Source organism: Papaver somniferum, chromosome 4 (genome assembly GCF_003573695.1).
Source record: "Papaver somniferum cultivar HN1 chromosome 4, ASM357369v1, whole genome shotgun sequence".
Taxonomy (NCBI): Eukaryota; Viridiplantae; Streptophyta; class Magnoliopsida; order Ranunculales; family Papaveraceae; genus Papaver; species Papaver somniferum.
Genome location: NC_039361.1, coordinates 2,064,852 through 2,087,709, shown reverse-complemented (window position 1 = coordinate 2,087,709; position 22,858 = coordinate 2,064,852). Strand labels below are relative to the sequence as shown.

The window sequence follows — 22,858 nt, the reverse complement described above, 5'->3', positions numbered from 1 at the left end:
GACTAAAATCTAAAGAGTTTTAGACATAAATACCATAGAGTTGGCTATAAGGGCATGGCCCTTGGGTCATTAGACTTTTGTGCTTGGGGGGGAGGCTTAGACTAGGGCAAGGTTGCCTTTCCCGTACGCGCGGTGCTTCGCACAGAAGCACGCACGCCGCCGCCGTCCGTCCGGTCGGGTCGGGCTCGGGCTCGGGTTCGGGTGTGGGTGTGGGTGTGGGTTCATTAGATCCTATCTTTTTGCTGAAATTTTTGGTACGTGTTTTCCACACAAGTAGAAGAATCTTTTCGTTGTCTGAACGTGCTTGTCTTGGCTTCTTTGTCTGCACGAGTTTTCTCCTGACTTCTTTGTCTGAACGTGCTTGTCTTGGCTTCTTTGTCTGTACGTGTTTTGTCCTGGCTCTCTTGTATGTACGTATTTGGCTTGGCAGCAACACACTGCTCCATGCCTGTCAAAACAACTTTTCTTGCACTATCTTTAACCCAACATAACCAGTTTTTCCTGTCATACGCATGGGTTTTCTTTCTTGTTTGTAACTACACAAACACTATATAAGAGAGTAGTTGTAATCTCATAAGACATACCACAGAGAAATATCTCTTCTACTCTCCCTCAGTTTTTCTATAAACATCTCTTCTACTGTTTTAAGTTCTGCCAAGCTCTAAGGGTACCCTCATTGTATGCTTCATTGAGGGGTACTAACTGTAGTTGTATCCTGGAGGTGACTCGCCAACTGCTGTAGCATCTCAGAGGAGTGGCAGGCGATATTGCCTTTAGGACAGCGTAGTCTACGTGCCTCTACATTCTCTGTGCAGCAACATCAGCAACATTATTTTGTGCTAAGTATTTTCTTCTCAGTTACTTTATTAGTATTTTTCTCAACATTGTCTCTTCTTCACTCTACAATATCACATCACTTGAAATCTTTGCTTTGATGTTCAATCACCTCCATGGGAATATTCCTTCTGATATTGGTTTCACACTTCCTAATCTTAACCATTTTTCGGCTTCGCAAAACAATTTCAGTGGAACCATTCCAGGTTCATTTTCAAACATATCTGGACTTCAAATGTTGAAGTTAGGAACAAATAATTTAGTTGGATCAGTTCCTTATAACCTTTGTAACTCAAACAGTCATAGATGGTTAGCATTATCTAAAAATAATCTTGGAAGCGGACAAGATAATGATCTATACTTTGTCGATTCTCTAATCGATTGTACCAATTTAAAATATTTGTATATAAGCCACAATAATTCTGGGGGTGTGCTACCTATTTCCATAACCAATTTCACAACAAACCTTGAAAAAATAGGTATCCGAAATAATCAGTTACGTGGAAGTATTCCAACAGGTATTCAAAATCTTATAGGTTTGATGGAACGGGTTCAAACCAACTGACAGGAAGTATTGGGCACCTTCAAAATTTAGGAATATTAGATTTGGAGGAAAACAATCTCTCTGGTTCCATCCCTTCTTTTTTTCCCAACTTAACACGATTGATCCAACTCTATCAATGGCGATAATTCAATTCCATCGAGTCTTGGAAATTGTAAATTTTTGCTGTGTAAGATATCTCATATTGTGGTCAATACTAAACATAAGTATTTGTAAAACCTGGGTCTCTAAAGTCACATTAGTGTACGTTTCTGATTGAGATAAGGGAAGCAATTCTATCGAATTACTTCTCTCTAATTGCCTAGTGTGCTAGCAGTATTTGATTGGTGGTGTACCCCTAAATCTCTAGATTCTCGTAATGGGTAAGGATTGGAGAACTCGGGAGTCCCTTTTCTCATCGTAGCTTGCCATTCGTACCCATATACGACAGAACTCGAAAGAGAAGAGAAGACTTCATTCTCAATAGTTGCTGCTGTTCTTGACCACTCAGCTGGAGCTAATCAGGTATGTAACATCACTCATTATGTTAGTAAATCATGATCTTAATCTTTGGCAAGGTCCTTCATTATTTCCGTTGGCTTCAATGATTTTGTATGCTAATTTTCCAACAGTGGTATCAGAGCTAGGTTGTGCCCTAGATTAAGAATCTGATTCCGTTTTAAGAATGTGGTGATTTTTCCTGATTAAGGGTAACTGGAAACTTCAGTTGCTAGTTGAGATTTTGTTAACTAGTACTACTGTTGATGTTTAATTGAGCCTAATTACATGTATGCGTATAAACTGTTTGATACTCCCTCCGTTTCAAAAAGGCAGTCCGCTTTGACTTTGTCAAAATATTAAGGAGATCATAGTATATTACTTGACTACCCTTAATTACTTACCTAGTTTATTTTAATAACAATGTTAGCAATAAAAACTATCTAAAACTGTTAGGAGGATTATAAATACGAAATATAAATGGAAAATCAAAAGATATCGAATTTATGGTATATAAAGTTTATATGGAATTTAATGTTTGGATCTAAATATATATTCTTGTAAAAGGAATGAAAGATATATTTGTTTTCTTAGTTATACAAATTTATTTAATATATTAGATCGGGTCCCATTAAAAATAAGTTTATTAATATAAAAAATTTAAGGGTATATTAGAGAGTTCATTGGATATATATGACTATAAACAGAAGCTGAACATAATTTTGAAACAGACGAAAATGGAATAAAGGAAGGTCTTTCATAAACAGAGGGAGTAATATATTCAAATGACCTTTTTCAAAACAAAAACAAAATATAATATGCATTACTTCATGCAAGCTTGTAACTGTTATGATTAGATGATGTTTTTCTTTTAAGAAAATCTTAACAGTGATAGAGGGTCCATCCTATCTTGGGTTATGGAGGACCAGTAAAATGATCATTCAAAATTGCATAATTTATACAAGTTAATTCTCGCCGAAAGGTGTCTGATTTGGATAAGATTACGTTTCGTTGAATTTTGTTTTTAACCATTCAGATCATAAGTGTGTGCCTATATGCAATAAACTGTTGGTACTGCCCAAAGGTGTGTAGTAGTCTTATGTGCGGACTAGGTAGAACAGAATGGTTTATAATATTTCGCAAGAGACAAATAATCCTTTACCCAAAGGCAAGGAAGTGTTTGTATCGAACTGAATCCTAATAGATTAGTTCTGTAGGCGATTTTTATCGCATATAGGGAGGTGAATTGTATGTCGTTTACTGCCCAAAAGTGTATTTCGATGATATCTCACTGTCCCGCAGAGTGAAAAGTTCCAAAAATGTTTATAAAACGCTCTGACTATTTCAGCTAAACCCAAAGACTGATTTACATTTTTGCAGTACAATGAACTGTGTTTGTTTGATAGATATAAACTTTTAATCCACAACTATAGTGGCTAACGGTTAACAGTTATGGATGATGCCTTTTCTCTATTTATAATTACCAATTACGGTTAGTATGAATGTGAAAGATTGATAGAAAAGTTGTGCGGAAAGTGTACGCGGCCATTTTATATGCTACTGTATCTGTTTTTAAAGACTGTCATATGATTTGGACGTTTAAGTAGGGAGGAAAGTTTTTACAGGCATGCTTCGTGTCATAAGAATCTTGTTGTTATCTGGCATTCGATATAAATAAAATATGGTGCAGTATTGCTGCTTTAAGGACATTTGGTAATGTGTAAGTGATTTGTGTTCATTCCACTATCTATTCAGAAATTTGTTATGTGTTACTGCGTGTCATTAGTAAACATATGTTTCCAGCCATATTAAGTTGGAAAATTTCTTGTTTGGTCCTAAGTCCATAAGGTTATTTATAACAGGGTCCAACTAGATTTTACTCTTATTCTAAGGTCCAAAGTTATTTGAAAACATGGAAATGACTAATATACCCCACTGTTTAAGTACGTGTGAAATAATATACTTCTACCAAATCGGGATTTTATTTATCTGGAGGTCCAAATTTAATTAAAACATATAAAGGACCATAGATTTGAGTACATAACTGCTACACTGTTTACAAATTTGAGTGCATATTTGCTACACTACTTAGGAATCCGAGTACTCCTCAATTCACTTTACTTTATTGCAGCACCAGCACCTCTGCAGTCAACCATTCACCACTGCCTTCAGCTCCATCTTCTCAGTAATCTTATATCTTGCTGCATCACAATCTTCTTAGCTTAAACCACAACTGCAACAGCTACATCAACACCATTGTCATTTCAATTCAGCTGCAACACAAACTTGTTCTTCTTCCCTGTTTAAACAGCACTACCATCTTCATAAATCCATTGAGACGAACATCTCATCCACTGATTTTGTTCATAGTAATCACCACCTACAATTCCTCCTCTATCTCATCTGTATCTTCAGTTTACATCAACAACCCAACCTTCTATGTTCCTCCAAATCCATTTGCAGCACACCTTCTATCAAACACACATCACAACCAATTTGTAACTTCATCAAGACCACCACCAATTTCACAAGCTTGCAAATCTAAACCAACAGCAACTCCTGTTCCTATCATTCAAAATATGTCATTTCTTGCAATAAGTTCTGAACTGCAGCTCCAGATCATCTCCATATCCAATTCCAGTATTGAATCAAACGTAACAAAGAGCATCTATTTCAGTATTTCATATACGTACTGAATCAAACATAACAAGGAGCATTTCCTATCAGTATGCGATATATGTACTGAAGATTCATGAACTACAAATCAACAGTATGAAAACAACAGGTGACATCTCTATGAAAAATAAGAGAATCGAAAGACATATTACAGTATTTCACATAAGTACTGAAGGGTAAGACTAAAAAAGGAGTAAAAACACAGCAAATAGCACTTTCTATCAGTATTATACATACATACTCATGGATCGAACCAAAAAAATTGGAAAAACTTCAAATAAAACAAAATTAGAAGAGTTTTGTATCAGTACGCCATATATGTATTGTCAATTCATACACGAAAAACAACTGTAACAAACCTAAAAACCATAAAACGTCAATCAAATCGATTTGATTATCAGAATACAATCAAAAAAACAAATCAAAAGAAGAAAAACCGAACAAAATAATCAAACAAGATTATTAGAAAGCATACCTGGAAACAAAAAACAAATATTCTCCTCGTAAATCATAACGATGCACCATCTTGTTCTTCTTCATTCAAAATAAGCTAGGTTTCTGTCAATACAGGATATACGTACTGTTGTTTCATACAAAAAAACAAATCTAAAAACAACAAAATGGAACTAGTATGATCAAATCTAATAACGAAATGAACCAAAAACGTGATTATTCATCTAGATCTAGTAAATAATCAAGAAATCAAACATGGAGATCAAAATCTTAATCAAACACCACATCGATTAGACCAAAAAAAAAACAGTTTGTATCATTATGTCACATATGTATTGCTGATTCATGAACTAAAAAATAATTGTATGTAAAGAATCTATCAAAATAACATAATCGAGAGAGTGTAATTTCAGTATCGAAGATATATACTTATGAATCAAACAACAACCAGTGATAAAAATAAGAACAAAACAGAATCAAAAGCAATTTGTATCAGTATGCAACATATGTACTGTTGGATAATACCCCTGAAACAACAAACAAGCAAGATTTTGATAAAAAAGAAGCGAAAACAACAAGATAATCAAATTGAAAGTTCAAATATGTTAAAAACATCATAATCTAACCAAAAAATTGAATAATTACGATCAAGATTCATAAAAAACAAACCAAAACAAAAATAAACGCAAAAAACAAACAAAAAACGAAACAATAAAGTGAAAACGTAATCAAAACGACCCGATCTTCACAGATTCAGTTGAAAAAAAACAAACAAGAACAACAAAAAGAGATATTACATAACATACCTTTAAATCTTCAAAGAGATCTTCAAAAAAACTCTAGCTCGTAATCCAAAAGAAGGAGCAAAAATTGAGCAGAAGTAGAAAAGAGGAGGAGACGGAACTCAGATTTGGAAAAAATGGTGATTTTTTTTAAAGAAATATATATGTACTATCAGGGAATGGGTAGTTTGGGTATTTTTAAAAGTGGATTATGACATCCCGCACGTGTACCGGACCAGGGGATAAAAAATTTGGTCCAATTTTCTCTTTTTCTTTTTATTATGGACCTCTGGTTACTGGGCTTTAATGGGTGGACCTGCCATTAACTAAGACTACCATAATAGTACCTATTGGTAATTCCTACTATTAAGTTTTCAAGGTGCTTGGTAATTCTTATCATGAGTCATGTTGTCTATGTATGCCAGCCAGACTTTTTAACATGTTAGTATGGCTTCACTTGAGAGTCTAATCTTACTACTACTTCTATCTTATAGAAATCAAATTTAATGTGACTAATATTTCATCAATTAGTTTTACATATAAAGCTAACTAAAAAGCTAAAATGCTGATCTGGGTAGAGACATGCGTTGGGAAATAGTATACTCTTATATGATAAGATTGACTGTTTTGCGACTTTTATTGTCCATAAATATATATACCAGTTAGAGCAGCTAAGTATTCTAGACCGTAGTAATCATGACGGGATATAAAAAAAAATAAATGAAAATACCAGAAAGGGTTAATGAGATCTCTCTCTCCCATCCATAGTTTAGCCTCTTGGTACTATGTAATGCATGTAGGTGTGTGTATGTAAAGAAAATGCCTACCGTTGGAATTGAGGTAAAGTTTTTATTTACTCGGTGCTCAATGAAGACAATAAAAATGTTGTTTTTAATATGAGTAAGACCCAATTAGTAACTTTGGAATAAGCTGTGCCTGAACGTATTAGGCCTTATTAAGTAAATATGTTTGGTATTTTGTATTTTTAGTTTAGCCATCAGTTACGCCTTACGTTTTGAAGGAGCTAGTACTGTCTCTTGGATTAACATGCAATAAGCTTGTTTCTTTCTTGGTTTTGAACAGATATAAAACGGCAATCAAGTGTTTTTGTGGATGATTTCTTTTACTCCATGGTTTGCTTGTAACTTGGCTATTTAATATTTTATAATCCTTTATTGTCTGATATGGTTGTATACAGTAGAAGTAAAGTGAACAGTTAGTTATAGCCATTTCACGGATTAAATAATCTACCATAAGATAAACTCCAGAAGATGAGCATGTGAATTTATAGGTCATACAGTGCAATCCTAAATATACAGTTGATGTGAGAAATTTCATAACCGTTCCAGACTAATTAGACTAATCTAAAGGAGAATAGGAGTAACAAGTTGTCTATTATGTAACACAAGCACTACGTATACAGTACTTCTTCTAGACTTAATAGGATTTGATTTTAACGTGTTATGGGTATGGTAGGACTATCCTTAATTTTCCATGGTGGTAGTCAGCGTTACTGCGTTAGACTATTTTTCCGCTTTCTGTGATTGGTTACCGATAGCTAAAATTGTCAACAGTATTTGCGTAAGTATAATTCTCCTCATACGCCTTTGCGCACCTTAATTATCATAATTTAAGCCGATAAATATGTTACGTTTACTATTTAGAGTTTAAGTGAATTGTGAACTAAGATCATGTTGTTTATCCTGATTATGGATTATAATTTTATTGATAAAGTAATCAATTTGGCATTCTTGTTTACCTGAAACCTTAAAGGAAGATGCCTAGAAGACACAACATTACTTGGTTATTGCTACAGTTTTGCATTAGATCTGTACGGGAACCTTTTGAACTTGGAGTTTATAGTGCTCAGGAATTGTGATTGGGTTGCTGAATTGTCAAATGTGCTTAGCTGATATCCATATGTAGAAGTTTACAGACCTGGAACCTTTAGTATTGATTGAACTACTTCACTTCTAATGTGCTTATAACTCCATTAGATAGTGACCTTCAAAAACTATTGACACATTCTGTAATTACGGCGATAAAGTTTTGAAGTTAACACTAAACAGACTTGTATAATTTGGCTACACTTGGAGATGTGGGTAACATAGAAGGTGATTAAGAAATTTGCAGAAAGCTCACAATCTACGTATGACTGGACTGACAGTCATGTTTTTCTAACTCTTGTGGTCTTTTAGTTTGGCCTAATGGAGTTTAAAGGATCCTATATCACTGGTTGTCACATATGTCACATATCCATCAAGTCTTTGATGGTGGAATTGAGTATCTTTGTTTTTTAAGGTGATATGATGACTTGTATGCTCTGTTTCATTGGGTTGTCCATGTGTGAGCTAGATTTCAAACAGAACTACAACAAGAGTCTGAACTCAATAGGTGTATTTGAGGTTTAAATAAGTACGTCATAGTTTAGTCATATAGGTGGTCGTCTTACTGCATTATTTTGTTTTTATATGGTTTGACCGTTTTTGTTTCTACTGTAATTATTGTTTTTGCTACTTTAGAATTCACCTGCTTAGTTTCACCGGCTTCCTGTTAAGATCTTCATAGTACGATTTTGGTTAATAGATTTGTCTCACTGATCAAACCTAAAACAAGGGGCCTATTAGTATGTTTTGGCATGTGAAACAATTAAGTCCCAGCACAGACTAAGTGTTAGGCTACTGACACGGTTCCTATGAAGATATGAAATACCATGCCATTAATTTGTATCTAGTGTTATGATTATCTCTGGTCTCACCACTTGATAGTATGTGTGGTTTTAGTTACAGTCAGTTTCCATGAGTACATACAGGTTAGCTTGAAGGTCATAATGTTAAGTGACCTCGGGGAACATATATATGTAGTATAACCAAATAGTAACTCCTATAATTTTGGTTGTTCCTTGTGAAGTATGGTTTGGACATGACGGATAAGCTAAACTCCAACCCCTTGTTAACAACTACTAGACTTGATGCTACAAAATTTGTACTTATGACTAATCAAAGGAGTTACACCGTTCAGATTAAAGGAGACACCGACAGTAAGAAATATTGTTGTATGTTTGATGTGTTTTTTAGTGGGAGTTTTGCTCTCACATTTTTCCTTAAGAGTGAAGTTGTTATTTCGTGGGAATTCAAGAATCATTTGATTCTGTTTTCCAGTGGGAGTAAAATTCCAGTTTGAGTAAAATTATGTTAAAGTTACGACATGCTGGTACATTTGTTTTCTAACAAGAGCTTTACTTAAGTTCATATGGTTGCTGTTTTCCGCTAGGATTAATACTAAGGATAACACATTCAAGGTTGCGCTAAATACTGTGTTATACATCTACACCACATTAATAGCCACCGTAAAGAATAAAGATGGCCCAAGTATTCTAGCAATGCTAAACTGAGATTATGTACTGACCTTGCATCATATTGACTGCTTGTGTCTTCATTGTCCACTTTAGTGGTGCTATTTTGTTTAGGTGAAGGTTAAAGTATATCTCTATAATGTACCTAACGTGACCGGTTTTCTTTCAAATGTATGGGTGGCCACCCGATTTCAAAAAGCTTGATCCAGCTATATTTTCATAAAATTATACTGTGATGTTTAGAATTGACCAAGTGGGAGAATGTAAGATATCCCATATTGTGGTCAATACTAAACATAAGTATTTGTAAAACCTGGGTCTCTAAAGTCACATCAGTGTACGTTTCTGATTGAGATAAGGGAAGCAATTCTATCGAATTACTTCTCTCTAACTGCCTGGTGTGGTAGCAGTATTTGATTGGCGGTGTACCCTAAATCTCTAGATTCTCGTAATGGGCAAGGATTGGAGAACTCTATAAAGGAGGGGAGTCCCTTTTCTCATCGTAGCTTGCTATTCGTATCCCATATACGGCAGAACTCGAAAGAGAAGAGAAGACTTCATTCTCAATAGTTGCTGCTGTTCTTGACCACTCAGCTGGAGCTAATCAGGTATGTAACATCACTCATTATGTTAGTAAATCATGATCTTAATTTTTGGCAAGGTCCTTCATTATTTCTGTTGGCTTCAATGATTTTGTATGCTAATTTTCCTACATGCTGATCTTGGACCTGGCCAGCAACGAACTAAGTGGTAGTATACCCAAACAACTTTTTGAACTTCCCTCTTTATTGATTCTAAACTTAGGTAACAACTCATTTACTGATGCACTTCCTAAGGAAGTTGGTAAGTTGAAAAACCTTCAGCGGTTGTTCCTAACAGCAAACCGATTATCTGGTGAAATCCCAAGTACCATAGGCGAGTGTTTAAGCTTAAAATATTTATATCTGGATAATAATTTCGTCCAAGGAGACATTCCTCGATTTCTTACTTTCTTAGAAGGTCTTGATGCATCAAGTCTTTCTCACAATAACTTGTCTGGTGTTGTACCGGAAGGGTTTGAAAATCTTGCACTCGCTTGGTTAGATATATCATACAACAATCTAGAGGGACTAGTACCAAAAGACGGGGTGTTCAAGAACATAAGTGCATTTTTATTTGAAGGGAATAAGAAGCTTTGTGGTAATGTGGTGGGATACCTGTCTTGAAGCTTCCAAACTGCTCTGTGCCAATAAATCCCAATATGGAGCAGAAACAGAGGAAATCAAAGCCGGTCAAATTTATAATAATCAGCATAGTTATTGCGGTTTTTCTTTTAACTTTGAGTGTGTTTTTGCTCTATATGTATTGGAGAATGAAGTAAAAAAAAAGACTTCCCGCAACAACTTCAAACGTGGGTAATAATAAGTTCATGGGAGTTTCTTACAATGAGCTCCTTAAAGCTACCAATGGATTTAATGATTCTACCAACTTGCTTGGTGTCGGAAGTTTTGGTTCTGTATACAAGGGAATTCTTCAACAAGATGAGTCAATGCCTGTTGCAGTTAAAGTTATGCGCCTTCAACAAAGAGGCGCAACCAAGAGTTTCATGGCTGAATGTGATGCTTTAAGGAAAGTTAGGCACAGAAACTTACTCAAGATTGTTACTTGTTGCTCGAGTACTGATTTTCAAGGTAATCCATTCAAAGCTTTGGTTTTTGAGTTCATGCCTAATGGGAGTCTAGAAAATTGGATACACCCGTCGGTAAATGATGCAAACAACGAGGATCAGGTACAACCAAAGAATTTGAATTTGGAAAGAAGACTAAGTATTGCAGTCGATGTTGCTTCTGCATTAAATTATCTTCACCATGATTCTCAATCGCCGGTTGTGCACTGTGATGTGAAGCCAAGTAATGTCCTTCTTGATGATGATTTAACTGCTCATGTGGGTGATTTCGGCTTGGCTAAATTACTTGTTAATTCGTCCAGTAATTCTAGACAGCAGCTGAATGAACAAGATGCAAACTCGATAGCAATAAAGGGCTCCATCGATTATGTTTCTCCTGGTAAGAAAATAAGCTTAATTATTACTCCATATATAGTACATTATGTTATTGAGGTCTAATTTGTGTTTTGGTTTGTGCGGAATATGGAATGGGTGGTGAAGTTTCTGCACAAGGTGATGTTTATAGTTTTGGGATCCTTCTGTGGAAACTTCTGAGGAACCCAAGTCTGGTTTCTCTTTCATTTTGAAACTCATCATTAAAATGGTATATATGTGTAGCCCAAAATTCACATCCTACGGCTAAAATTATTAGTTTTAGATTTGCTTTGTAATTATACTTTTTGAGATGGACTTAATTAACCTTCATTAGTTAATTATTAAGTTGCAAATTAAAATTCTTTTTTGGCAGGTAGTGGTCAATGAGTTGCCGTTTTTTTGTGCGTTTTCTATGAGCAGTTTCGTCCACAAATTTTGGCCAGTTAAGATTATTGCTATTATCTTCGGCAGGTTAAGGTTATTATTCGCTTATTTTCATTTATTGGGAATCTCGCTTGTGAGTTTGTCACCATCACTTTGTCTTTCTTCTTTCAATATCAAATGTTCTCTGATCACAAAACTTTCTTCTTAATGAAGATTGAAGGATAGATAAATTAGTGTGAAGTTTGCACTAGTCCCATGTCAATATGAAAGCTTGTTGTATATCAATCATATTTCATCATAAAGGAGAAATTCACCCTTGCCTACGTAGCATCTTTATCAAAGAAAAACCTACATAGCAACAATTAATTAGATGACCAGGTGAGAAGATTCAAGGCGGGATGATCCAAAGAGTATCTTCAAATTAGGACGTCGTCTGATATTTCATGATTTGGGTGCTATGCACTTTTTTTTTGTTTTCTTTTTTTTTTGCCCCAATTTCCCAATGTACATATCCTGGTCTCCATTGTGATTGGTCTCAGTTGCATGACATACTAATTACAGAAGGTGATGTTGGGGTGAAAGTTGTTGTTTATAACCTTGCAAACAAGGAGGTACCGGTGGTAATTGCAAATATCCCAACATTTGATAGTTGTGATCCCAACATTTGATAACTGTGATTCATCACCACGAGATTGTGAATGTTAGAATATGGGCATCCAACTCAAAACCAATTGGCAATGAGTGGAGAGGCCCTTCAATATTATATTTTAAGTTTATTAAAGGGACATTAACAGTGTGGAACTATTATCCTCAACAAGCCCCCTCACCACGAGCCTCGTTGGGTCTAACATGTGGACCTACGTTGCGTGGTGACCGTTGAGCCCACTCACACACGGGCCTACCTCTGATACCATGTTAGAATATGGGCATCCAACTCAAAACCAATTGGCAATGAGTGGAGAGGCCCTTCAATATTATATTTTAAGTTTATTAAAGGGACATTAACAGTGTGGGACTATTATCCTCAACAATGAAAACTCGGATTTTCACCGACATGGGATAAATATTGTTTTCACGATTCCCGCAGGTGGTAACTTCACCTTCCATGATAATGAAAAAGGAAAACAACAATTTTCACATTGTTAAACCGTAAAAACTGCATTTTTCACGATTAACAGATGTAAAAATTAAAATGTAATCATAAAAAACTGAAAAATTTGATTATTTAAACGTGAAAATATGTGATTATCAATAACTATTTTTACATCATTAAACCATGAAAACTAGAAGAAAATGTGATTATCATGGATCACGACTCAATGAAAGCTTAAGTTTTCACGAATTTTACATGGTTAATTGCTGGTGAAAAATAAAATTTTCACAAATTGCTTTAGTGAAACTAAATTTTCCTCAACTTTGCACATGATAATTGTGTTTTTCCCCTAAAATGAGAACCACATCTTGAACAAGGATTTGTTTTGCACTAGTGGCGTACTTTTGAAAACTAGAATTATCAATCTTGAAAACTGAAATTTTCACCGATCATGCTATATTATTACTGATAAAAATTCTAATATCTGGAATAATGAGGTCTGAAATGTGGAATTTTCCTAAAGAATGAAAACTGAAATTTTCATATCTATAATAATTGGGTTTCTTTATCCGTTTGCAATTAAAATAATTTTTTTGAAGCCCAAAAACAGATGAACAAAAACTAAAATTAAACTGAGTTATTTAGGAAAGTTTTTCTTCATAGGAGTCGAACAAATGAGCGTGAAAAGGGAGAGGAATCAAGGAGATATTTTAGGGAGGCAAAGGAGTTCTGCTTTGAGTGTTTTAAGGGATCACCGTTTTCACACGGTTACACATATTTTTGTATCAAAAATAATAGAATTAATTTCCTTAATTAGAGGTTATTTGTGTAATTAAGTTCTATTATGAGTAATTATGGGTTTCTCAAATATGGAATCTTAATGGTGGGTTTCATATATAAGAAAAAAATGAATTGGGCTAGAAAAAAAGTTCCCCGATCCTTTTTCTAGAGATGTTTACAGGAAAGAGGCCAACGGATGACATGTTTAACAATGGTCTAAACATTCATGAGTTTTGTAAGATTCATGAGTTGCCAGAGCGTGTTGAAGAGGTTATGGATTCACGTTTATTATGTGAATTAAGAGAAGATCATAATAATGCTAGAGATACAATGAGAAGAATCTTGGCTTCGATAATTCAGATTGGAGTTAAATGTTCTTCAGAATCACCATCAGACAGAAGCAGCATGAATGAGGTAGTTCTGGATGTTCAAGATGTTAATAACCAGTTTCTTGGTGTTAGAATGTGAACAAAGAATGTAGTTGCAGGAAAACCTACAACCACACCCCAATGTATCTAAACAATCACTCAAGTAATCATAATGAATTCTTTATTAATTTTCAAGGATTATAATTAGATACAATGGATAACAATGATTTTACTTTCTCTCCAAATAAACTTTCTCTCTCCTAGTTTCTTGTCTAACACACACTAAAAGATCTCCCTTCTATGTGATGACCTCTTTCCTTTATATAGGATTCCTCATAGTGGATGACAGCTAAGAGATCCACTATTTTCGGAATCACTGTGCGATACATTCGCTCATTTTCACTCACTCATTCTCGCACAGCTTATGCTTCACATAGAACATCACACTTTACTCGTGACTTTGATGACATCGTCCAATACGTGACTTCACCTTTGCCATCTGCGATAGTCCTCGCTTACATCAGATAATCCTTACTTCGCATACTTATTGATATGTGCGATATTCCACTCCTACATTTTGTCTCTTCTCATTTCGCTTACATTGTGGAGTGAGCGATATGAGAAATTTCCATCCTATAATATCGCATGTATATATCTTTTCGTATCCTATCTTGCCGACATTCCTCCGGAATTCTAGTTTTCCTTAACCGCCCGTTTTTATCCGTTCATTCCTCGCATTAATGAAATCTTGAAAAATGGGACTGATCTTTCCTTATATATCTTCTTTCTTCTTTTTACATCATACTTTCTTGTTTCATCTTCTCTGCTACTGCTTTCACTGATCAAAACTAAAACTTATTTCACCAAATAACTTACTTCTTTTACTCATCTTCATTCCCATTCTAAAAATGACTCCTGCTGGTAAGAAGATGGAGACAAAATTCAACAGGTTAAAGAATGAATTCCATTCGAGAGGTTACTCACTTTCTCTTCCCTCATCATCTGACTATTCATCCAAACTCAATCTTGATTTGATCAACTCCGAACAATGGAACAATCAAAAAATTATTGTTTCATTGGGACAACTTTCTATTCTTCCAATTCCCTTGTTCAACCCAGAAATACCCCTATTTTATGAAATTCTTGCTGATGATCGATTCACACGGGGAATATTAATGCGATCAGAATAGCATTGGAATATTCTCGTCGCGCAGCTGGGTTAGAGTCCTCTTAACCTTATGAGGTGCGAAAAGAATCGCATCGTGATAAGGTCATTGATTCTATCGAATATACTCTTGATAACTTCTTCAAAAATTACTATATATGTTGCAATTATGAAAAGTAATTTAACTAAATGGGCCGTTCGCTTAAGAAGAAAAGATAGTATCGCTGAAGATAATAAGATCATGCGAGATGTTGATTGGAATGACAAATCTAACAGTTATGCTCGCAGATCTAATGACTCAAGCTAGCTTAATTTCCCTGTTATTCTGGAGGGTCCTTATATTTCTGGTAAAGTTGAGGATGGTTCTGATATTCCTCTTCCCGAAATGTTTTCTTCTTAATAACCTTGGAAGTTTGTACTTTCCGAAGCTGAGACAAATAAAGTGGTATGGGGGATTCGCATAAATGTTCTCAATCTCGCATAATAATCCCACTTTTTGCAGGCTGCTAAGAGGGCCAAGACTTCACACAATGCATCAGCTTCGCAGAATAATAAAGTAAGAAACATTCTTTTTGATTTTAACAATATTGTTGCCTCTGTTTCTTATCTTGATTATTCGCGTAGGTGAAATCTTTGGGTGATAAGACTTCAAGTAAAAGTAAGAATATTCCTAAAAGGCCTAGGTCTAAATCTTCATCAAAAACGACATCTTCAATGGATGATCCCTCTAGGAAGCGTAAAAGATACGATTCTTCTTCAAGTTCGGAGTCTAGTGAGGATGACATCCTTGCTTATGAGGATTCATCAGTTCCCTCTTTTTTGAAAGAGCTGTGCAATCTTTTTGCTGGAGATATTTTGACTGCTGTTGATAATGAAGAATTAAATCGTGCCTTTGGAATGGTCTCTAAAATATGCAATGCTCCTACTTTAGATGATCCATCTCTTCGTGGAGCTGCCTCTGCGATAAATCCGAACCTCCAATTCACAATCGGCTCTTTGGTAACATTTGTAACTTTACCTTTTGTCTTTTCTTTAGTCTTGCTTTATTCCAAATCGTAATACTTCCTTTCATTCTCGCAGGGAGTCCGTTTATCTTATGTAATCTCCTTAGACTACCAAAGGAGACTTATTAAACTTGAGAAAGAAAATGCCAAGCTTAAAACTGAGAATTCAACCAATTCTGATCTGATTCGCATAGCCCGAGAGAGAAATGATGAACTCATTGGTATATAGCCTTTATTTTCCTTGTTCTTCTATTTTTATGCGATAATTCACATTTCTTATTTTGTTATATTCGTAGACCTGTATAACCTTTCATATGAGGCTGCCAATCTCCCTGATGATGAAACCCTTTTAGAACACCTTAATTCTTCTTTAAATAATTATCCCAACCAAGGATTTGAAAATCTGAGTTGGAAGAATTAAGATTGAAATATTTTGCTCTTATAAAAATCCATAGATCTTATTGACTACTTTTAATAACTTTTAACATCGTCTTCATGAGAGCCAAGAAAAAAATTCAAGTTTTGGAAACGAAAAAGAATAAGCTTACTAATGACAAAGATGAGATTGCTCTTAAGGGTGCGAAAGCACTAGAAAAATTCCAAGAATCCATTATAGAGGTTCAAAAAGAACGTGATTTAGCTTTGAGTGAAAAGAACATACTTGTCGAAGAAAGAAATTTAATTCGCTCTCAGCTTCTCATAGAAAGCGAAGCTGAATTTAGTTGGGATGCTAGGGTTCTGAATGATGCTAGAGAGGATTTAGCTATAAATGTGAGTCTTCAAGATGAACATTCCGCATTGGTTAAAGACATTGTTTCCAATCATGAAGGTCAAATGTTGCTCTTTTAATACTTATCTTTTCTTTGGGAATAATATCTTATCTTTATATATCCTAACCTGCTTATTTATATTTCGCAGATAAGGAGAAGAATTATCTTCAGAAGATTGAAGAATTAGAAACTCGCTTAGCTTCTTAAGAAAAAGATTTATCTGCTCGCAACTCTAAGTATCGGAAGTTGAAGAAGAACTTCACCATCATGGTTTCAAACAATAGTAATGATGCTAATCGTTCTCGCGAAGCTGCTGTTAAGAAAGTCTGCGTTGAGAATAACATTCCTCTTACAAAGTATAAATTTCTGGAAATCCCCGACAATGAACATATTTCTGATATTTTGAACAGTGAAGGAGAAGATGAAGAATCTGAAGAAGAAATAAGCGGTTCTGAGGCTGAGCGAGACGAAGAAAATGAAGATTAATCATTTTCACTTGTTGTAAATTCTTTTTCTTCTGAATATTTTCATGTAACCTTAAAAACATGCACTTTTTGAGCATTAATTTTCACTCCTTTAATATAAATTCCCTTTGTTCGCATTCGCGTCCAAAATATCATTCTCTCGCATGTATATGAGTCTATCAAATGGGGTAATAACATTCCCTTTGCATTCTCATTCCTTCCTCTGTTAATTGACACATCTTGATAGACTTAGTATGATTAATTCTATTTTATAATTCTTCATGCATTTGATGCGAATGCGTTCGCAATATTCTTTTTTCCATGTGAATTCCTGTAAAACAAAATTAGTTTAAAATTTTATGTTTCTCGCAAGGTCTTATTTTTCCTTCCTATGTAAATGTCTTATCTTGCCTCAATTCTGTGCGATGAGAACACAGGCGGTCTTTACACTGTAGTGTATCGACCCATTGACCTCATCTTATCTTTTTCTTGTATTATTTCCTCTTTAGGTTTTATTGCATAAATATGATAAGTCTTAATACTCCCTTGAGTAAAAAGTCTTATGACATTTATGTCTTTTGACACAATTCAGCTCCCTAATGGAGGGTGCCGTCCTTATCTTACCCCTGATTGCCCCTCCAAGGAAGCTTACCTCTAACGAGTAAAGGTTTTGGCTCTTCGCATCTGGTTAATTAAGCAACCAGTTGATTTCGCAGTCTCACATCCCACTACCGATGAGGTTTATGATTGCGAGACCACACCCTAAGTGGGGTATCTTCGGACTGAGGGAATCATAGTCAGGACTTTTCAAGAGTGGCAAGGTACGCTCCACACGCCCCGGGCACTCTTGACTCAACCGTGTACCTCGGCACCCTAATCGAGTTTCTGCACTCCTTAGGAGAGACTTTCTCACCTTAGTCTCTCAATCTAAGATTATTATCTTAGACTGAAAATTTAAGGTACCTCTACCGGATGGGAATTTTCGTTTATTCTCACCCCAAATCTCCATAACTCAAGTTCCAGGGTCGGTATAGATTTCCCTTGAGTCATGCTTTCTAGGTTTCTCCAACTATGACGTGTGATGGGTCTTACTTTTTGCCTCTTACAGGTATGCGAACTAGGTTGCACGCCACATTCGGATTCCTAGTCTATCTTGATAAAAATTATCATTTCAGATGCCTTTTATTAAGGTCTTATTATAAAGATTCTAATTTTTCTTTTCTTGATACGATATCACTTCATGAAATTAGAATTTGTCATTTCATTTTCAATTTTTTGAGTTTATACAACTATAGTACATAGATTTCTTATTAACTTGTTTCTCATAAAGAAAGACATGTCCATTCTTCATATTACTCACTTATCCCCTTCAGTTTTTGTATCTCCTTAAGCTCGAAGATGCTTTTCAGAATATTATTTCGCATAACCCTTTCAATCTCCTCTGTGAGATAACCATCGCACACTTCTTTTCTGTCTTGAAAACACAACTTCTGCCTCTGTATTCTTTCTGCTTCTGTAGAAGTAATAATTCTGGTTCGCTTAGTATCATTACTCACAGAAAACCCTGCTTCAGTATTTTGCTTATCTGTTTGTCCAACATTATATATTGCGTCAACCATTAACCTCTCAGCTCTTTGACTATCTGCAGCATGCTTTTTCCAATTTCTTCGCTTACTCTCTTTTTCTTCGCACTTTTCAATGTCAATTTCTTGACAATTTCTACTTTCAATTGTATCTCCTCTTATAATACCAACACCCTGAGGTAAAGGAAATTTTATGCACTGATGAAATGTTGAGGCCACACCCAAGATAACATGCAGCCATGGTCTTCCAACTAGAGCGTTATAGGGTGATTCGACATCCACAACAAAGAATACAATTTCTGTTGGCATATTCTGAAGAAGAATCCTCATAGTCACCTCACCTTTTGGCTTGTTCGCAGTTCCATTGAAGCCATAAATTTTATACGTTGAAGGAATCAATTCGTCGTCCCTTCCACCCATGGTTTTGTATGTAGGATAAAAGAGAATGTCGACAGAACTTCCGGGATCTATAAGTATTCTATTTATCCCCAAGTGTTTGCTTCATCTTCCTCATCATCTTCTAGCTTTGGTTTCGGATTAATTCCTAATCTCACTACTAATGGACATTCATGTGATTCCCCTCCTCCTGGTGTTTCTTCTGCACTAAATGAGAGTCTGTTTTTTCCAATTCTTCAATGGTGATACTTTCGCAAGATTGAGGATTTATCTTCCATCAGCATCTCTCGCATACACCCTACTTAAGATATTGTCATGGAAGTCTTCCATATTTCTGAATGAATGTACAATTGAATTACAGTATAGGTTCTTCGCTTTCACGCCTACTTCAATTACAAATGTATTGTTTCCTTTCTCCTTTGGATATACATTTCCTCCCGATGGTGGTGGTGGTAAATTCTTTGGTTGATGTGCTAAGAAATGATCCAATTTTCCTTGTTCAATCATTCGCAATATGATTTTCCTCACATTTCTGCAATTACTTGTTGTGTGACCATGAAAGCGATGATATACACAAAATTCTCTACTCCTCCTCCCTGGTGGTGGTTCATCCCCTACATTATGTGGTTCTGGGATTTCTTCCATTAGGATGACAGCTTCACATACTTTATCTGCTGTAGATTTCAGCTTCGGCAGGTTTATCTGTTCCCATACTATCCTTCCAGTTCCTTGTCTTTTATTATTATCCATTCTTTGAATCTTATTACTACCTCCATGATTTTGAAATTGTTTGTCTCTATACTCTTTGTCAAATTCTTCTTGATCTGCACTACCCATGGCTATTAGTTTTTGTTCCATTTCTGCAATGTTCCTTCCTTGATTTCCCTGTGACGTACTCGAAACAACATTTGTCAGTCTTTGGAGTAAACTTGCATTTCCACCTTTCGCATCAGGTAATGGAACTGAGTACGACTCCATATCTCATTGTTTCTCCTCAAGTGTTATGTGCTCCTCTTGAAATTCGCGCTACTCTGACATTGTTATTGTATCCTTTATCCTAAAGATTTATGTATATAATAAATCTGTAGCGAAAAGAGCATTGATAAATGAAATAATAAGGTGTCTCTCATCCACTCGTCTTCCCATTTTACTATACATGGTTCTCCAGCGTGTTGTCAGATGACGCAAACTCTCATTTTTTCTTATGCGAAGTCCAAATGCCGTCTCAATCTCTGGTCTTGATATATTATTGCTTATATATTTTCCTAAAAAGACGTTCTGTAAATGGTGGAATGATCCAATGGATTCTATTGGTAATCCTTCAAACCATTTCAGAGCTTCCCCTGCCAGGCTCGCAACAAAATATTTACACATTACTGCATCATTGTTTTCCCACTGCAATAGAGATCGGGTGTAAGCTTTCACATGCTGTATCGCGCAGGCGCTTCCATCAAATATGCTAGTGAATGCTGGTAAATTGCACTTAGACGGTATCACTTCCCTTTGAATCTTCTTTGTAAAGGGAGTTTTCCCAGCTTCCTCCACTGCTTCCTCTAGTTGTCTCCTTCCACCATTTCTTTTCGCAGTCATCATTTCTCTTAACTCCGTCATTTCTTTAAGAATTTCTTCACTGAAGCGTTGATCTATATCTTCGCGCATAGGTCTTTTTAATCTTGCTTGCCTCAGTCTATTCTCATGATTATTCTGACGTACTGCCTCTTGTATCTCATATTATTCAGCTTCTTCTCTTCTTCCTCTACGCCTTTCAATGTTCGTTTCGATCTGTGCTCTATCATGTCCTTCCTCTTCACATATGCGATCATGTCGATGTCTTGACATTTCTCTTTCTTGTGGTGCAACCCTTCCTTGTTCTATATCATCCATGCGATGACGTTCGCGCCGCCTTACTCGATTATCATGATTATTTTGATGTCATGCTTCTTGCAATTCTCTCTCTTCAATTTCTTCCCTTCTTATTTGTCTGTCTCTTTCATTCCTCACACGTGTAACTTCCCTTTCACGCTCATTCTCTTCTCTCAACATTTCTCTTCCATGCAATATCATCTGTCCTTGCTTCAGATCCTCTTCTTCTCTTTCAAAATTATTATGTGTGCGACGTAGAAGTTCACGCGGATGCTCATATCGATTAGTTCCCAAATCATGAGCTACATCCCTTCTCCTTTGTTGGTCCTGTGGATTATCATCTACTTGCATGTTTTCTTCAATAACTTCCATGAGTTGTCTTCGCCTAGTATATTCTTGATTTGATCGACTTTGTCTTAATGAACTCCTGCTTGATCTCGACCTTGATCGTGTAGCGCTTCTCGATCTCAGTTCTTGTAATCTAAGATTCTCTTCTCTTAAGTCATCATTCTAACGTATCAAATTCACACGCTCTTCATCTTCTCTTTGTCGTTCTGCAATCAATCTTTGTCTAAGCTCTGCAATTGTCATATTCTCATCATTTTCCCCTCAATTCTTCATGTATCCCCAGTTCTTTGTGTTTCCTCTTCAGTTGAACTTGATTGCGAAGTATGAACGCTCAATCTATCATAATCAATATCATTGTTACACTCTTGTTCACGTTGAGGTCCAATTGGATTTTCGTTTCCTTGATTTTCTCTTACTCTTTCTTCTTGTTGGTCAAGATTTGTAATTCTTCTTCTTTTAGCAATTCTATTGCTCCTTCTGGCTGTTGTTCCCTGTTCAATAGTAGATCCAAGTCTCACCATCCTCAATTTCCAGATCTTACTTTTCCAAGATTCTATGAATTTACTACCAGGATTTATCACCCAAAGTTGTTTCTGGCGCCAAAAATGTAGTTGCAGGAAAACCTACAACCACACCCCAATGTATCTAAACAATCATAATGAATTCTTTATTAATTTTCAAGGATTATAATTGAATACAATGGAAAACAATGACTTAAATTTACAATGACTTTACTTTCTCTCCAAATAAACTTTCTGTCTCCTAGTTTCTTGTCTAACACACACTAAAAGATCTCCCTTCTATGTGATGACCTCTTTCCTTTATATAGGATTCCTCATAGTGGATGACAGCTAAGAGAACCACTATTTTCGGAATCACTGTGCGATACATTCACTCATTTACACTCACTCATTCTCGCACAGCTTATACTTCGCACAGAACATCACACTTTACTCGTGACTTTGCTGACATCATCAAATACGTCACTTCACCTTTGCCATGTGCGATAGTCCTCGCTTACATCAGATAATCCTTACTTTGCATACTTATTGATATGTGCGATATTCCACTCATACAGAGAACAAATCTCATTACAGTTTCTATGACTCTAAAACAAATAATGTGTCTTTGTATTCTATTTCGTTATCCCGATGGATTCCTATTTTTACTGTCCTATTTTTACTGTAATATCCCGGTGCTTGTTACTCGAGCTAAGATTTGCGTGAATATAAACAATAAAACAAAAGGTTCTCAAATGCACATGCATGATGAGTTTAGAGACTGCATATAAAACCTTCTGATGGATATAATACATAGTAGTCTGCACCGTTAATGGACCTTGACTGTAGAAAGGTACATGAAAAGGATGCAGAAGTGCGTTAAGTATCATTGCAATCATACACCGTGCATTGAATATGATTGTGGCTTTTTTCCGTTCCTGAAAAAACTTGATTTACAAAAAGGAGGGAAAAAACCGAGAT

General features: G+C 35.6%; 2 protein-coding genes across 4 annotated transcripts; both read left to right on the top strand.

Moving 5' to 3' along the window:
- The first annotated feature begins 8,706 nt into the window (after window positions 1-8,706).
- Window positions 8,707-10,344, top strand: LOC113274490 (receptor kinase-like protein Xa21). Its single transcript, XM_026523868.1, has 3 exons — window positions 8,707-8,824; window positions 9,674-9,747; window positions 9,976-10,344. Exons 1-3 carry the CDS (start codon window positions 8,707-8,709, stop codon window positions 10,342-10,344), a joined length of 561 nt encoding a protein of 186 aa, XP_026379653.1.
- LOC113274561 (receptor kinase-like protein Xa21) lies at window positions 9,542-12,220 on the top strand. 3 transcript variants are annotated; one of them, XR_003323064.1, is made up of 2 exons: window positions 9,542-11,388; window positions 11,533-12,220. XR_003323064.1 is itself a non-coding variant. In XM_026523939.1 (2 exons), exons 1-2 carry the CDS (start codon window positions 10,548-10,550, stop codon window positions 11,544-11,546), a joined length of 651 nt encoding a protein of 216 aa, XP_026379724.1. In that variant the 5' UTR covers window positions 9,542-10,547; the 3' UTR covers window positions 11,547-12,220. The 3 variants fall into 3 exon arrangements, 2 of the variants coding, with proteins under 2 accessions (XP_026379724.1, XP_026379723.1); XM_026523939.1 differs by having other exon boundaries at window positions 9,542-11,184; XM_026523938.1 differs by lacking the exon at window positions 11,533-12,220 and having other exon boundaries at window positions 9,542-9,747; window positions 10,193-11,467.
- The last annotated feature ends 10,638 nt before the right edge of the window (window positions 12,221-22,858 follow it).

What these genes read in the sequence shown, in the direction of transcription:
- LOC113274490 (XM_026523868.1), top strand. Translation starts at nt 8,707, where the DNA reads ATGACGGATAAGCTAAACTCCAACCCCTTGTTAACAACTACTAGACTT. An exon ending in GATTAAAGGAGACACCGACA is followed by an intron (nt 8,825 to 9,673) that starts GTAAGAAATATT and finishes CATATACGGCAG; the next exon opens with AACTCGAAAGAGAAGAGAAG. An exon ending in ACTCAGCTGGAGCTAATCAG is followed by an intron (nt 9,748 to 9,975) that starts GTATGTAACATC and finishes GCACTTCCTAAG; the next exon opens with GAAGTTGGTAAGTTGAAAAA.
- LOC113274561 (XM_026523938.1), top strand. Translation starts at nt 10,548, where the DNA reads ATGGGAGTTTCTTACAATGAGCTCCTTAAAGCTACCAATGGATTTAAT.